We start from the raw sequence: 15,750 nt of genomic DNA on the forward strand, positions 1-15,750 counted from the left end.
TTCGTGACCCGGTTCCCTGTAACCGTACATTGATCTGTATGACAGCTGATCTCCACACATACTTATCGATATCGGGTACGTGCAGTGGGCGAGCCAGCCGATAAGATACCCGAGGACCCTGGGGTCCGCTAGTGTTTTACAGAGAGTTAATCCGGAGTCGAGGGAGCAGCGTGACGTGCATTGTAATTGTGGGGCTTAGGCAGACGCTCCCGTCGTCCGGAACATCCCCTGTAAGTACATGATGTACCATATCCTGGGGTCACGGTTTTTTCAGTGACAGGGCTTGGGATCGAAGATACACAAAGAAGGTACCTGTTCAAGCAGCTATATAAGGTCATTCTAGAGGGCAGGTCATGTCATAACCACTCACTCCTCCCCCTCCCCCTTAAACGTCAAACTAACACTGTTAACACAATGCCTCTCATCCGTCGGCGTCCCATACCCCTCCCCCTTAAACACATGCCCCAAATGCCCCCCACAATTCGCACACATAATCTCCGTCCTGCGCATTCCCCACGCGTTGTCTTCACGCCTGATTACGCGACCGGGAATGGCATCAAAGTATGCGGGCCACCCACAGGATGAGGGGAATTTGTGGGAGGAGAGGTAGAGAGGCGTGAGGCAGCCTGCGCAGGCGTAGGTTCCGGGGGCTGTGTGGGAGGTGTAGGCGCCTGTGTGGGCCGGTTCCGTGCCTTGTTGGCGGAGGATCCGGAATTGTTCGCTATGGTCTATCTTTCAGCTCAGTTCATTGGAGAAGAACATCAGGGAACGACATACGGTGATAAGATCGCCCTCCACTCCTCATCACTCTTTTGTACGGGGTATCCTCCAGACGATGACGATGACGACGGCATATCGTCACTCTTGGGCGCGGGAGACGACGTTGAGAAAAACGGGATAGAGATTGCGGCGAGTCTGGTTGCTGTTGCTGTGATAAAGGGTCTCTGAACGGTACGAGTTGTTGTAGCGAACCTTCTCAGCATCGGAGTTTGAGTTTGTGATCGATTCGGAGGGTGCAGTACGGTATAGTACAGTACGGTACAGTACAGTACGTCACTGACGACGGGCGCGCGCGGTGGCAACGATTGATGACCTGTGATAGACGGGACCAATGAACGGCACGTCTGTGCAGTGTGCAGTCATGAGGTAGAATGGTATAACAGTGTAGTGTTGGTAAATCGTATAAAAAATTCTACTTTCAAGACCAATTGTCAATCCAGATTGTGCCCACAATATCCCACTAACTCGAATAACTCTATTCGTGATACTGGATAATTTTATTCGTGTTTTATAATCGTGTTTGGTAGAATTTGGGGGTCTCGTAGGGTTGCCGTGGAAAGAAAAAAAAAACTGTTTACTGTTCTTATCTTCTTACACAATATAGCTATAGCAACGTGTATCGTCTGCAAGTTTATTCACAGCTTGGTCAACCCCCAATCATCCCTCGCCCAGCTCGCCATCAACTTGTGCGCAATAGCACTATCCGGCGGCACCCTCAATCCCCCCTTCCACTCCTCCTCCACCCCATCAAATATCCCAAACGTGGCACTCTCGAGCGCAGTCTGGACCTCCTCCCTCGTAAACCACCTCGCGTCCTCGAGTTCTGGGTCGTTGCCCAGATCGACGGTGGTAGAGGTGGGGAGTGCTTCGGCGATACACCCGATCATGATGTTTGCCGGGAATGGCCAGGGTTGGGAAGAGTGGAATTGCACGCGCCCACAGATAATCCCGGATTCTTCGTACACTTCACGGCGGACGGCTTCCTCGATTGATTCTCCCGGCTCCAAAAATCCGGCGAGGGTGGAATAAAACCCCTTTGGCCACTTCTTGTTTCGGCCCAAAAGGATCTTATCGCCCTCGGGACTGATGACGGCCATGATCACGCTTGCGTCGGTGCGTGGGTATGCGAAGTTGTGGAGACCCTTTCGGGAGATACACGCTGGTCTCTCGACCGCTGGTTTGTTCAGTTCGGCGGGGTCGAGAGAGGTTGGGGGACACACCCGTTTAGCACCAGCCCAGACGGACATCGTCCTCCCACCACACCCGGCACAAAACTGGTTCCTTGCATTCCAGTCGACGAATGAACGTGCTTGAGCAACGATCGCTGCTTCTCCCTTCTCGAGCGCGGTACCGAGTCGGATGTTTCGGTATTCCGCGTTGTACTTTTCCGCGAGGAGTGTAGTTATTTTCTCCGCGTCGGCGGGGTTGGGAAGTTGAGCGGGCGTAACGTCAACGACCCAATACGGCACGCCCCTATCCTCCTTATTCCCATCCTCCTTTACGCGCTCATCACAGCCCACGAACACCAGCGTGACCTCCCTCTGCCCCTCACTCCACCCCTCAACCCTCTCATCATCCGTCTTCTCGAATCGGTTCCCGCCGAGTACGTGTTTGATTTCGTCGTAGGTTACATAACACAATTCCCCGCTCTCCTTGTTCGTGGAAGGGTTGAGGGAGTGGAGGAGGAGGAAGCGCGCGGCGGGGTGGAGGAGGGAGGATGAGAGGAAGGTGTGGGAGGTGCGGAGGAATGAGAAGCGGTTTAGGGGGGAGCCGGCGTAGTAGTTTATCGTCTCTGGACCGAACTTCTTGTCCAAGAGTGTTGGGTGGTCCATGGTTGGAGAAGTAGCAAAGGGTCTCGGACGCTTGATAAGTGAACTGAGAATTGGAATCGAGATGGAGGAGGTTGAGCGGGGGAACATGCAAAGCGAATCTCTCGGCGAGACGGCGGCCGGTCGTGAAGTCACCCAGAACGCGCGCGGCTGACTAAGGATCTTTCGCGGGAGTGCGATCCGGTTACCCCACCCAACAAAGAACGACGGCAACGACATGTACACCCAATTGGATCGTGTTGTTTTGGAATTAAGCGGAGTTCTACTCTCTTTGCCCGTCTCACAGACCCTCAATCCTCCTCCCCGGAACATACATCCCCGCCAACCCAACCACCCCGGCAGCCTTCATCGCCTTGTTCTGGCTCGCAATCGCCCGTCGCACCGGCTGAACTCTACTCCCCAACACCAACGTCCCGGTCAACAACGCCAAACTCCCAGCCTGGTGCGCGGCGGCGAGAGGGATGGGTACACACATCAATAACGTACTAATCCCCAGTGCGACTTGCATCGTAACGAGTGCCATACACGCGTCCGCTGCGCGTTTAGCGGGCAGGGGGAGGAGCGGGAGACGTTTGCTGTAGATCCAGAGCGCTAAGGTGGCGAAGAATGTGGTGGTCGCCAGGATACGGTGATCGAGTTGGACGAGGACTGGGTTCTCGAGGAAGTTGCGCCAGTAGAGGTCGGAGTGGTCGGGGGATGTTGCGTAGTCTGAGGAGAAGAGGTCGGAGAGGGGGGGCGCGAGACGGCCGGGTCCGCCCATGGTTGGGAATTCGTTGTAGATCATTCCGGCGTCTAGGCCTGCTACGAAAGCGCCGGAGAGAGCGGTGAGGAAGACGAGGGCCATGAGGAAATGAGTGTACCTCCTAAACGGCCTCAACTCGGGCTTGGAGAGAAGTTCGTTGGAAGGGAGGCTCTTGGCGTGACTCTTGAGGATTTCGAGACCAGTGTTGAGCATGGCGACGTAAACTAGGAATGCGGTTCCGAGGTGAGTGGCGAGACGGTATTGCGAGACGCGGGGGTGTTTTCCTTCTTCGAGGAGTTCGTCCTTGAGACCTGACGCAACCATCCACCATCCAATGAAACCCTGGAATCCAATAAGCGCACCAATCCCAAGAAGCCGTTTGGCAATCCTCGGCGTAACCCGTCTCCGGGCAATCAAATACAAAGTTGGCACAACAAACACCAACCCAATCGCCCTTCCCCAAACCCTATGCGCCCACTCAAACCCAAAAATATACTGAAACTCCGCAAGCGTCATATCCTCACTCCGCAACACCTTATACTCGGGCGAATTCTTGTATTTCGCGAATTCCGTTTCCCATTCTGCGTGGGTGAGGGGTGGGATGGTGCCGGTTACGGGTTTCCATTCGGTGATGGAGAGGCCGGATTCGGTTAGGCGGGTGAGGCCGCCGATTACGACGATTCCGAAGACGAGGGAGGCGGAGAAGAGGAGCCAGTAGCCGGTTGCTTTGGAGTTGACGGGGGGTGATGGTGGTGGAGATGGTGCTTCGGCCGGGGGTGCTTCGGCGGAGGCGGTGGAGGCGGCTCGTCGTACGAGGAGGCCGTGTGCGAGCTTGGTGATCAAGTCGTTTTGGGATGTTGGTCTTGTAGAGTTGAACCGCGAAAAGGTAGCCTGTGTCGTAAAAGCGATGTTCGCCCGATGAGCAAGAGGCGCCGACGCTGACAGAAAAGTGGTGGCGGGCCGTCTGACTGTTGAGCGCAGCGATAGCCTACAAGAGGCACATATCGACGACCTGAACATCGTCGTGACCTCCTTGAAGATTACCGATGGAGATCGAAGTCGAGGAGTCGTTTGTTCGTAACTTTAATTAGGCGCTGCGAATGCACGGACCGGCATTGGCTGGGGTGCACGTGCATCGGGGTGCTCGAGGGTGACCTTCGCTTATAGAAAGCTCTTCAAAATGTTTGTTTTTCGTAAAACTGAATCTGTTTCGATATGAGCTGGTACGTTGCATCTTTCGGTAGCACTTCCGAGGCCGGGCATAATCTCGCACGGGCCCCGCAATATGATATCAGACGAACAGGCAGAGTTTCGATGATTCCCTGACCTTCTCGAGCAGTTCTCACTCGCCAGTACCTTCCGCAAGTGATCCAACATGACGGACTCGCCCCCCTCCTCCCTCCCAATCATCGACATCTCACCCTGGGTCAACCCCTCCTCCCACACCTCCTCCTCCCGCCTCTCAACCTCCCGCGCCCTCGACTCCGCCTGTCGTACCCACGGTTTCTTCTACCTCTCCAACCACGGCCTCGAACATCTCACCCCTAAAATCCTCCACCTCGCCCGCCAATTCCTCACGGAATCAAGCGTGGAGGAGAAAGAGAAACTCAAACTCCGCAGCGCGGGAAAGGGTGGAGGCGATGGAGCGAGGGGGTATCAGAGGATTGGGGAAAACGTGACGAAGGGGAAATCGGATTATCATGAGGCGCTTGATCTCTATCGTCCTTGGCCGGAACCGACGGAACCGCCATACGAACCCATCCAAGGCCCGAATCAGTGGCCTTCACACCCACCAGGGTTCCGCGAAACCTACGAAGACTATATCGACAAACTCCAAACCCTCGGCAGGACACTCCTCCGTGCAATGGCCATCGGCCTAGGCGAACCCGAATCCACCTTCGACACCGCCGTACGGGACTCATTCTGGGTCCTCCGCTGTATCGGATATCCACCACTCACCCCCTCCCCCTCCCCCTCCCATCTAGAGGAAGGCGTGAGTTGCGGCGAACACACCGACTACGGGTGTCTCACCCTCCTCCTCACAGACGACACGAGGGGCGCTCTCCAAGTCCTCCACGCGCCCTCCGGGAAATGGATCACCGCTGATCCGATCCCCGGATGTTTCGTGGTTAATATTGGGGATATGTTCAACGTGTGGACAAGCGGACTTTATGCATCGACGTTGCATCGCGTCATTCATCGTGGTGGGAACTACAGGGTGAGTGTGCCGTTTTTCTTTGAGCCGGGGTGGGAGGCGAGGGTTGATGTGTTGCCGGGGTGTGTGGGGAGGAAGGGGAAGGAGGGAGGGGTGGTTTATGGGGAGCATTTGCTGGGGAAGGTTTTGGGGAATTTTGTGTTGGAGGATGGGTAGGGTGTGGATCTAGAGATGGAGGGGGTGGTTTTGATTGGTTAGCGGTGCGCTGTCTACTCCGCTGTGCTTGACTTGCTATTCACCAGAAGTTGGAACCAGCTACGGCATACTGCTGAGCCAGGCAAGACTCAACGTCTTGCAAGCCAGCTTGGACTCCTTTGCTATCGTTTTGGTAGTATCGTTCAGAGGATTGGATGGTGGGTTAGGCAGAGAATACGAACGAGAGAACGAACGGGCTATTGAAAAATGCTACAGAGCTAATTCTTTTTCATGCATTAATCGGACAGGTGGGCGAATCGCGATTGGCCTTGGGTGGTTGACGCTAGGGTTGTCCCAATCCGGTACCGGGTATACGGAAAAAGCAATAGCCAAGGATCCAAGAATAGCCATAGCTGCGTGTGTGCATAATGATGAATATTCTTTCTGTTGATCGCGTAGATTACAGGTATCAATCAGATGCCGAACCCACTTGTGCTATATTCAAATTCCACGCCCGCAAAATGCCTGACGGCCGTCACCCGCTCCTGACGACGGGCCGAACTCTAACTCGGGTCATGACAATTGGTCACGCGACTCCTATGTCTATATAAACAAACGAACGTGTCCCTCTACTCTCTCCTACCATTCCGCACCACGAGCAATCCTCGAAACATCGACGTCTGCATCGCCTTGCCATATCCTTGAACCCAACGTTACCACAAGCCCACGCGCAGCCGTACGATGTCATACCCTCTCAACGCAACAACCCACAACGACATCGACACAACCCTCCTGCAGCTGACATCCACCACCATCGTCCTCTGTTCCTGCAACGTAGTCAAAACAGATTGTGCCGCATGCCGGTACGATCGCATTTTCGGTGCACCAGAGTCCATAGCAAACTCTCCAGGTAGCGGGAAGTGCTGACTGAGTGTACAGAGGAAATACAAGCGAAACATAAGGAGATAGCACCGTGTGCGCATGAAGGAAAACACCATCGGGTCGATTGTCCGTTGCAGAGGGATTGGGAGGCTATTGGGAGTGGTGGGCGGTATTGGTAGATGATACGTAGTCCAATCCATCAATATACGTCGAGTCAGAACAAGCCTTGTGATTCTGTAAATATCATGCCGGAAGTATTGTATCAAATATTCGAGGGATGCAAACTACCCATCCTCCAACCTCCTCCCTCGTCGGCTCCTCCAAATCGAGGAGTCCTTGACTCTGCTCAGCCTCCATCATGTCTAAAATTCTCATCAACTCAATCGCCCTGTTCTTCGGCGTCAGAATTGCTCGTACAAGAATTCAATAAGACGGCGGTGTTTGGTTACGGTTCGTTATCGATTAGCTGTAGAGCTCCTCACGTGATCTGGGGCAGCACGCACCGAGCCCATCGCAGTTACCGCAGCGTCCCAGTCACCTCCAAGAATTCGACAGAGTTTGAAGGATGTCGAAAAGACCAGGAGAAAATATGAATGACGCTACAGCATTCGACTCACCCGCCTCGAAACGCGTGCGGATTAAGGATGTGGACGACGTGAGCGCTGCGCCGATAACCCCCGTTATTCGACCACCATCCCCGGCGGACGAGACCAATGGCACTACGAAACACGATCATAAGGAGGAGGAAGAAGAGGAACACGAGTATATCGTCGCACCACAACACAGAAGAAAAGCGCAACAAATCGATTCCGACATCTACCTCGACACAATAACCCCGACCCACCTCGACTTCGACTTCCAAAAAATCTGCTCAGTCTCACTCTCCACACAAAACATCTACTGTTGTCTCGTCTGCGGGAAGTACTTCCAAGGCCGTGGTCGCTCCTCCCACGCCTTCCGACATTCTGTGGATTCGGATCATCATGTTTTCATGAATTTGTCGGATGAGGGGAGGTTGGGGGTGTGGGTTTTGCCGGAGGGGTATGAGGTTAAGCGGTGCGCCGGAGTCATCGGAGACATTAGGCGGGTTGCGGATCCGAGGTATACGAAAGATGATGTACGGAATATCGACGCCATCCCCGAGACAAACGCCGTACCAAAGGATTTGTCGGGCAAGTCGTATTTACCGGGATTCGTAGGTTTGAACAACATCAAGGCAAATGACTACGTCAACGTCATCCTACAACTCCTAACCCACGCCCCACCCATCCGGAATTTCTTCCTCCTCTCTCCACAGATAACCAACGGGCTTCCTGGAGCATTGGGAGCACTGACACGGAAAATCTGGAATCGGCATGCGTTCAAGGGACATATCTCGCCACATGAAATATTGCAGGTCATTGGAGTGGAAAGTAAGAAGCGGTTCACCCTACTCGAACAGAAAGATCCAATGGAGTTTTTGGGATGGATCCTCAACGCCCTCCACACTGGCCTCGGCGGAACAAAGAAAAAACCAAGCATCATCACCAAAACATTTCAAGGACGCGTCCAAGTCGAGACTCAAACGATTGCTGCCGAATCAACCGGCTCACGCGTGGTATTCAAAGCGGATAAGAAAGCGACGACGATGACCCAGACCCCATTCCTCTTCCTCACCCTCGATCTCCCGCCAACGCCCCTCTTCCAATCCTCGATCGAGAAAAACATCATACCGCAAATCCCTCTCACAGATCTCCTCAAAAAATACGACGGGAGCACGGAACAGGTTTCTGAGGGTGGGGTTAGGAGGTATAGGCTTTTGGAGGTGGGGTGGTATTTGGTGTTGGGCGTCAAACGCTTTACAAAGAATGGGATGGGTGAGGTAGAGCGGAATCCGACGATCATAACACTACCGCCCTCGCTATCCCTCAACCTCGCGCCCTACCTTGCCCCCTCTTCCTCCTCCGACTCCCAGCCCGTCATTTTCGATTTGTTGGCAAACATCTACAACACTTCCGTACCCGACGAAGACGGCAACGAAAAATCTGTGTGGAGTATACAGCTCCGCGAAGGCAGGGCGGGGGATGTGAAGGGTAGGTGGTGGGAGTGTGGGGATTTGAGGGTTGAGGAGGTTAGGAGGGAGTTGTTGGGGCTGAGGGAGGGGTGTTTGCAGGTTTGGGAGAGGAGGCGGTAGATGGTAGAATCAAGCGATATTTCGACAGTGGTTCATTCTCCATGAAGTGAAGGTCTAGGAACGGTATGTGCCAGTGACCAATCATACCATCGTTCAGCATTCACCATAATGCATATGCCCAATAGAATTGATACCGCGGACATGAGTTTTCGTAAACCCGTGCGATCCGGTGAACCACCCATTCTACGTTTTTGACACCCCAGATTGAAGGCTACTTACAGTGGCAACTCTGACAGGCACGGATCTCGCGTTGCTTGCTGCAGTTGCAGAACACATGAGAGGGACCGGGGACAAGGGGGAGGACTAGGGGAGTCGGTGCGGACCCAGGTTTTGTGTAGGCCCCCTTTGGACATGGTGTTGATGTAACAGGAGTAGAAGCAGTTGAGTGACGTTGAGTATCTTGAATCTTAAGTGTAGGCTGTGAATACGGAAGTAGTGTTGCCATGCGGAAGCCCGCAAGGTCGGACCGTGTGATGACTCAGCCGGTCAAGGTTATGTATGACCATGTCATTGATGATGACACTCCCCTGATGGATTGCTAGCTCTTGATAACACCATTTGACTAGGGTTGATGCCTAGTCTGTGGGGTATCAATGCTCCTGTTATGATCAAAACTATCAACACTCCAAGGGCGACAGTCACGGCATAATTATCATTGAGGACTTTGTGTGAACAGTCTTGAAGCCGTCGGCAGCATAACATTCTCTGACAAGAACTAAATCATCTAAGAACCCAGGCTTTCGGATCCGGTGCTCCTATCTACTGTCCGGCGTAGGCATCGTATCACCCTTCAACACACACCCAACTGCATGATGTTTCCCTTTGTGCTCGCAGCGCATGCCAGAGGGGGTTTCTGTAGAGAGAAAATCAGTTACTCCCCAAGCCTCATTATCCGCTGCGTACTGAATCTATCATCAAATCGGCAAGAAACACATTCCTCCCTGGGCACAGAACAGGCACATGTGGTATCATCAGGCTGGGAGAGCTTCAGAGGTTCGCTTTGGGGGTTTAAGGACATGTTTGAATTTAGGTTGCTGGTCAGAAACTTTGAGGACTTGTTGTGGATGTATCAGTGTTGTTTACCCGGCTCAACAGGTGACAGCTCGTGGGAATGTACAAACTCAAATTCATAGCCTTAATTGGAAGTGTCATGTAAGGACCTCTGCTAGAAGAATGACCAATAGCACAAAAGACCGTAATGGTCCCACAACAACGACCGTCTTTGCATGGGCAAAAAGATTGATGATGACGAAGACGAGATTCGAACTCGCGCCCTTTCGGACCGCGGGATTACTGGTTGTAACCTTAACACGGCGCCTTAGACCGCTCGGCCACTTTGCCTGGTATGAATTCAAACAGCGCTGACATCTGTCGTGATTTCACTGGAAAAGATCCAGCTCCGTTACCTGCAGTAAATTATCTGATGTACGAGCCTTATACCTTCGAGACGGATCCCTAGAGATTTACACAGCGAAGGACATTACGGGCAGGCGATGTAAGAGCATATTCGATTTCCCACGGGTCATGCGCTTGACATCATCATTCATCGTCCCGATCGATAATAACCTCAAGTACGCGTCCTTCACCGCCATCATCGCTCTCCATCCCTTTCCATAACAATGTCCAACCCAATCTCCGATCCCTCAACCTGGACCACCGGCCACGACCCCGTAACTGAGAAACAAGCAGCCTTCCTCGCGAAACTCGCCACCGAGAAGGGCGTGGATGTCGATACGCAATCGATGGACAAATCTGAGGCGAGTAAGAAGATCGATGAGTTGAAGTCTGCGAGTGGTCCAAGTTCCGCCGAACAGGTATGTGGATCTCCAGGAAGTGGCGACCGCGATGGATTTGAAGCTAATGGAGTGTGATGAGGCGGGAGAAGGCCAAGCACCGGCACCAAAGACAATTTCCGATCCGGAGCAGTGGACGACGGGCGGTGATCCCGCAACTGAGCGTCAAAAGCGCTACATCGCCGTGTTGGAGAGACAAGCGGACGAACAAGTCAAGGTCGATCCCGACATGGACAAAACAGAAGCAAGCGAGAAGATCGAGGAATTGCGGCAGAAGACCGGTCAATAGCCCCGCAAACCGCTATAAGGGAGGATAAGGTGTACGATAGTTGATGACCAAAAAAATCATGTATTACACTGTATGACTATGACTGATGTACTCTTTCCACACCCACATCTAAGCGTTCAACCCACCAGTAGCATCAACACTCTTCTCCTCACCCTTCACAAGCGGAACCTCAGCCTCAACAGCCTTCGCATCAACCTTCTCCTCATCAGGCTTCGCACCAGCACTGACATCAGGCTTCATTGCCGGGAACAAAAGGACTTCCTTGATGTTGTTCGAGTCGGTCAAGAACATACACAAACGGTCCACACCCAATCCCCAGCCTCCGGTGGGGGGGAGACCATACTCGAGCGACGTACAGAAATTCTCATCGATGATTTGGGCTTCGTCGTCACCGGAATCCTTCTGGTTGGCTTGTTCCGCGAATGTTGCGCGTTGAGCGACGGGGTCGTTCATCTCGGTGTAGGCGTTACAAAGTTCCTTGGTCGCGACAAACATTTCGAAACGCTCGGTCAATCCGGGGCGGGAACGGTGGTATTTGGCGAGGGGGGACATCATTTGGGGGTGGTTCATGATGAAGGTGGGGTTGATGCAGGATTCCTCGATGAACTCGCCGACCAGTTTGTCGAGGAGACGGGCGTTGGTGAGAGGTGGGGAACACTCGATGTTGTGCGCCTTGCATTGGGCCAAGAGGAATTCTCCGGTTTCTTTGGTGTGGAGTTCGGTGCCGGGGGGGAACTTGACGCCGAGTTTCTCCTCGAGGGTCTCGATCATGTCGCAGCGCTTCCATGGGCGCGCAAAGTCGATGGTGAGCTCCCTGCCGTCGGGACCGTCGGGGTGGTAAGTAACCTTGGTACCACCGGTCAAAGCCTCGACCATTCCGGAAACCAACTCCTCCGTCATGTCCATGATGTCGTTGACATCGGCGTAAGCCCAGTATGCCTCGATGGTGGTGAATTCGGGGTTGTGGGTGAGGTCGATACCCTCGTTACGGAACTGGCGGCCGATTTCGTAGACGCGCTCCATACCACCGACGACGAGCATCTTGAGGTACAGCTCGGGTGCAACACGCATGAACAAGTCAAGGTCCAAATCGTTGTGATGGGTAATGAAAGGCTTGGCGGTAGCACCACCGGCGATCATGTTCATCATGGGGGTCTCAACCTCGACAAAGTCCTTGTTGTCAAAGTACTGGCGGATGTACTTGATGATCTTGGAGCGCATCAAGAACTTGTTGCGGGTGTTGTTGTTCATGATCAAGTCGAGGTAACGCTGACGGTAACGGGTCTCCTGGTCCTTGAGACCGTAGTGCTCGGTGGGGAGCATGTGGAGGGAAGGAGAGAGAAGGACGATCTCGGTAGCGAAGATGGAGAGCTCGCCACCCTCACGGCCCTTGGGGTTGGAACGACCGGGGTAACCCTTGACACCGACGATGTCACCACGGCGGATGTGGTCGTGCATGGCAGCGTAGTCACCAGCGCACTCCTGGGCCTGAGCCAAGATCTGGATCTTGACACCCTCACCGCGGAGGTCGTAGAACTTGAGCTTGGCACCGGACTCACGCTTGTTGTGGATACGACCGGCGACGGTGATGATCTCCTCGGGGAGCATGTCGCCCTTGGCGAGGTGCTCGTACTTGGTGATGAACTCGGTCAATCGGGTACCGACGTGGAACTTGTGGGGGTAGGGGTTGGTCTCGGGGTTGCCACGGAGCTTGTTGACGGCGCGGGAACGGATCTCGAAGTATTGGTTGGGGGTAAGCTCGGCCTCATCCTCCTCGGCAGACTTCTTCTTGGGCGCAGCGGCGGCAGGGGCCTTAGCAGCCTTCTCGGCCTTCTCGGCGGCCTTCTGACGGGTCTTTTGGCGCTTCTTGAGTTCGGACTTGGAGACCTGCTCGCCAGTCACGTCATCAAGGTAGGTCTGCTGGACCTTGTCGGCCAATTCGTTGACGGCAGCGGCAGACATTTTTGTGACGAAGATCGAGAATGCCTGGTGTAGTGTATCGTTCGAGCAACCGCCCGTTTTTTTAGAGTAGCAAATTCCAGGGGTAGCGCACGATCGACCGACGATACGTGAAGTCATCAAGAAGAGCGCGGTGAAGACAGCAATTCGACCTAGAAATAGATGAGCTGGAAGAATTTGTTTACGAAGTTTACGGAGAAGAAAGGGATCAATACCATTGTTCGTGAAACAGCTCCCCAATCGGCGCTGTAACCCTCACGGAAGACGAGGAAGCGCTCCGAGTCCACTCCGTCGGATTACTAAATCTATATTTCCCACCAGTGCCCGCGCCTGAAGAAGCACAGGCCAAGGGCTCTGTCAATGCGGAGCTGAAGGATCTTGCAGATGCGTACACCAAGCTTGAGGCCCGTGTCTACGATTACGGCAGCTGTACCGCGGACAGGAGTACGCAATACCATTTTGTAACGTACCCTTTCGTCAAAAGGACCAAGACGGACCCCAACCGAGCATGTGCTGTGCGTTCCCACGATTAGTCTTCTCAAGTCCTCTGTATGGGATCAAGCATGGGAAATTCAGGGGTTTCCCTGGGATCGGTCTGGTATTCGAACTTCTTCTTAAATATGTAGATATAAAGACTTTTACATCCTCGAAATTCATGTTTTCACAGATTTGTGTGACGGTCCGTATCCTCGACTGCACCGCAATTCAGCTGCTTTGAAATCTGCCGTGTCCTTTACTTAGAGTGGTCTACTGACTCGTTTGAACGAGACACTGGTGGAGCTTGGTGTCCCACCTTCCACCGACTCGCACACACTATTAAACGTCACAGGTTAGCAAGGCGATTCAACATGCTCTGTACAAAGCACTCACAAGATCGGCAAGCTTGGCCGTGCTCGGAGCAACAACAACCGCAACGAGGCCATGGGAAGCCACACCGCTCTGCTTGACGGCCCCAGCCTCGAGATCCCTAACCACAATACCACTGTTTGAATTGCTCTGCGACCCGCCATTTAGGTCACCGATGTTGTTTTGCTGGTTCGTCTGGATCACGCATTGCTGAAGCTGGGTATTGAGGGTGGTACCGAACTGGTTGCACTGTTCGAGGGTCACTGTGTTAGCAAATGGGCAGAAGCGCATGAAGTGGTGGACTTACGAGGTTCACGGCGATTACGATGTTAGGCGCGATGATGATAGTAATTGGCTCCGTAGCCCCGGGAGTCTCGGTAGGGGAGGCGGAGGGAACAATGTCGGTTTCAGGAGTGCTTGTAGGAGGCGTGAAGGTCGTTGAACCCACGTTGTCCACCGAGGCAATCTCTGAAGGAGTTGAGGTAGGTGCAGGACTAAGAGCGGTTCCGGAGGCAGAGGTTGCGGGGGTGGATGAGTTAGCGTAGATATCGAGAGGGAAGCGACTGGAAGAGGGTGCATTGAAAGAGATCGCAGGCGTGGGCAACATATCCTGGCGACCGGGAAGCGTGTTGGTCAACGGAATCTCCACGGTAGCCTGCACAGTCACCCCAGCAACGACGTTTTGGACAAAGTACGTAGTAGGCGTGTAAACCGCCTCGAACGTATACACTCCCATCCAGGTACTCTCGTCCGCCCACGAAGTCCATGGGACGTAGATCTGGGTTGTGGAGGGGGAGAGCGTAACCTCCGATCCGGCGTAGGTTACCACGGGCGCGAAACAGGCAGGACCCGTAGGAGTGCTGGGGGGGAAGTAGTTGGCGGGGGTGTTGGTGATGGTAATGTAGCGCGTCACTGTCGGAGCTGCTACTACCGTTGTGATCGTGGATGTAGCAACGACGACGTCGGTGTGCTCCGCGATAACGGCAGACCCGAAGGCGACGACGTTGAGGGCAGGAGCAGGGAGAGCAGCAACGCCGCCTTGCTCAGTCTGCGTCGTAGTCGAGTTGCCGAGCGTGGTGTTGAACCGGGGATAGTAAGCTGCTTCCACGGCGTATCCGCCGAGAAAGGCCATTGCACTGAAGATAGTGAAAGATTTGGTGATCATAGTGAGGAAGCAATTTGGTTGTGATAACGAGTGATTGGGACTGTCGAGGACATGAGGTCTGCCAAGCGGACGGCTTTTATAACCAACGTACAGTCAGAGGGCTCGAAGCAGACGGGAATTCGTGAGACAAGATGTGGGAGAGAGGTGGAGAAGTCCGTGCGTCCTACAGCGGCATTATTGGAGGAGCTCGGGTCATGGCACCGAGGTTTGTCTCGCGGCACGCACAGGCTTCGACGGCAGGATTCACGCGGGAACGCACAGACACTGCCGTGCCACCGGCCACCATACCAGGTTTCATTGAAGACTTTAAGGATTTAAGCGTAGCGTGTAGGTTGGAGGTAGTCCAGCCTTGCAAATTTCGAGCAGGATCACAGCAGTATCGACAATTGATCATGATCGTACGTCTACCGGTACCGTTTCACGACAGTACGCTGCCCCGCCCTCCGGTCGCCTGCAGTCTTACGTTTCTATGTCACAACATCAGTCCGTCTATGTGGTTCTACTGGTAAGCCTGCCTCTCACTCGCTACCCCGCTGTGGCTGACGTCGGAACGTCGACTCCAGCCAGTCTTAACGTTAACATTGGCGTGTGAGACCGCTGAGGGACCGGATGACTAGCCCTACGAGACCCCCAAATTCTACCAAACACGATTATTAAACACGGATAAAATTATCCAGTATCACGAATAGAGTTATTTGAGTTACTGGGATATTCCGGGCACAATCTGGATTGACAATTCGTCTTGAAAGTAGGATTTCTTATACAATTTTACCAACACTACACTATTGCTAGTACAGCGACAGGCGATGGAATCGGGGTTAGGGTTAGGGTTAGGGTTAGGGTTAGGGTTAGGGTTAGGGTTAGGGTTAGGGTTAGGGTTAGGGTTAGGGTTAGGGTTAGGGTTAGGGTTAGGGTTAGGGTTAGGGTTAGGGTTAGGGTTAG

The 15,750-nt window shown here is 53.6% G+C and overlaps 8 protein-coding genes and 1 non-coding gene across 9 annotated transcripts; 3 read left to right on the plus strand and 6 right to left on the minus strand.

Annotated features, from left to right (window-relative positions):
• Positions 1 to 366: 366 nt before the first annotated feature.
• Positions 367 to 982, minus strand: SAICODRAFT_93591 (peptide methionine sulfoxide reductase msrB; the record flags this gene model as incomplete). The annotated part of the gene is made up of 2 exons (XM_019171886.1): positions 778 to 982; positions 367 to 721 (listed from the first exon to the last, which is right to left on the minus strand). Exons 1-2 carry the CDS (start codon positions 852 to 854, stop codon positions 367 to 369), a joined length of 432 nt encoding a protein of 143 aa, XP_019023730.1. The 5' UTR covers positions 855 to 982.
• Positions 983 to 1,415: 433 nt separating this feature from the next.
• Positions 1,416 to 2,612, minus strand: SAICODRAFT_57814 (uncharacterized protein; the record flags this gene model as incomplete). The annotated part of the gene is made up of 1 exon (XM_019169560.1): positions 1,416 to 2,612. The coding sequence occupies one exon, from the start codon at positions 2,610 to 2,612 to the stop codon at positions 1,416 to 1,418; it is 1,197 nt and encodes a 398-aa protein (XP_019023731.1).
• Positions 2,503 to 3,972, minus strand: SAICODRAFT_30715 (uncharacterized protein). The gene has a single exon (XM_019167745.1). The coding sequence runs from the start codon at positions 3,673 to 3,675 to the stop codon at positions 2,890 to 2,892; it is 786 nt and encodes a 261-aa protein (XP_019023732.1). The 5' UTR covers positions 3,676 to 3,972; the 3' UTR covers positions 2,503 to 2,889.
• A 499-nt stretch (positions 3,973 to 4,471) lies between these two features.
• On the plus strand, positions 4,472 to 5,887 carry SAICODRAFT_131524 (Clavaminate synthase-like protein). Its single transcript, XM_019165433.1, has 4 exons — positions 4,472 to 4,574; positions 4,691 to 4,768; positions 5,051 to 5,766; positions 5,822 to 5,887. The coding sequence occupies exons 2-3, from the start codon at positions 4,727 to 4,729 to the stop codon at positions 5,720 to 5,722; spliced, it is 714 nt and encodes a 237-aa protein (XP_019023733.1). The 5' UTR covers positions 4,472 to 4,574; positions 4,691 to 4,726; the 3' UTR covers positions 5,723 to 5,766; positions 5,822 to 5,887.
• A 1,261-nt stretch (positions 5,888 to 7,148) lies between these two features.
• Positions 7,149 to 8,756, plus strand: SAICODRAFT_25910 (cysteine proteinase; the record flags this gene model as incomplete). The annotated part of the gene is made up of 1 exon (XM_019166892.1): positions 7,149 to 8,756. One exon carries the CDS (start codon positions 7,149 to 7,151, stop codon positions 8,754 to 8,756), a length of 1,608 nt encoding a protein of 535 aa, XP_019023734.1.
• Positions 8,757 to 10,002: 1,246 nt separating this feature from the next.
• On the minus strand, positions 10,003 to 10,097 carry SAICODRAFT_t86. Its single transcript has one exon. It is a non-coding gene; the product is annotated as a tRNA-Leu (tRNA).
• Positions 10,098 to 10,210: 113 nt separating this feature from the next.
• SAICODRAFT_19795 (uncharacterized protein) lies at positions 10,211 to 10,838 on the plus strand (the record flags this gene model as incomplete). The annotated part of the gene is made up of 2 exons (XM_019166160.1): positions 10,211 to 10,570; positions 10,632 to 10,838. The coding sequence occupies exons 1-2, from the start codon at positions 10,376 to 10,378 to the stop codon at positions 10,836 to 10,838; spliced, it is 402 nt and encodes a 133-aa protein (XP_019023735.1). The 5' UTR covers positions 10,211 to 10,375.
• A 76-nt stretch (positions 10,839 to 10,914) lies between these two features.
• Positions 10,915 to 12,800, minus strand: SAICODRAFT_35646 (cytoplasmic lysine-tRNA ligase Krs1; the record flags this gene model as incomplete). The annotated part of the gene is made up of 2 exons (XM_019168431.1): positions 10,915 to 10,946; positions 11,057 to 12,800. The coding sequence occupies 2 exons, from the start codon at positions 12,798 to 12,800 to the stop codon at positions 10,915 to 10,917; spliced, it is 1,776 nt and encodes a 591-aa protein (XP_019023736.1).
• Positions 12,801 to 13,544: 744 nt separating this feature from the next.
• SAICODRAFT_25913 (uncharacterized protein) lies at positions 13,545 to 14,775 on the minus strand (the record flags this gene model as incomplete). The annotated part of the gene is made up of 3 exons (XM_019166893.1): positions 13,545 to 13,610; positions 13,668 to 13,892; positions 13,951 to 14,775. The coding sequence occupies 3 exons, from the start codon at positions 14,773 to 14,775 to the stop codon at positions 13,545 to 13,547; spliced, it is 1,116 nt and encodes a 371-aa protein (XP_019023737.1).
• Positions 14,776 to 15,750: the final 975 nt, after the last annotated feature.

Source organism: Saitoella complicata (assembly GCF_001661265.1).
Source record: "Saitoella complicata NRRL Y-17804 unplaced genomic scaffold SAICOscaffold_14, whole genome shotgun sequence".
Classification (NCBI taxonomy): domain Eukaryota; kingdom Fungi; phylum Ascomycota; class Saitoellomycetes; order Saitoellales; family Saitoellaceae; genus Saitoella; species Saitoella complicata.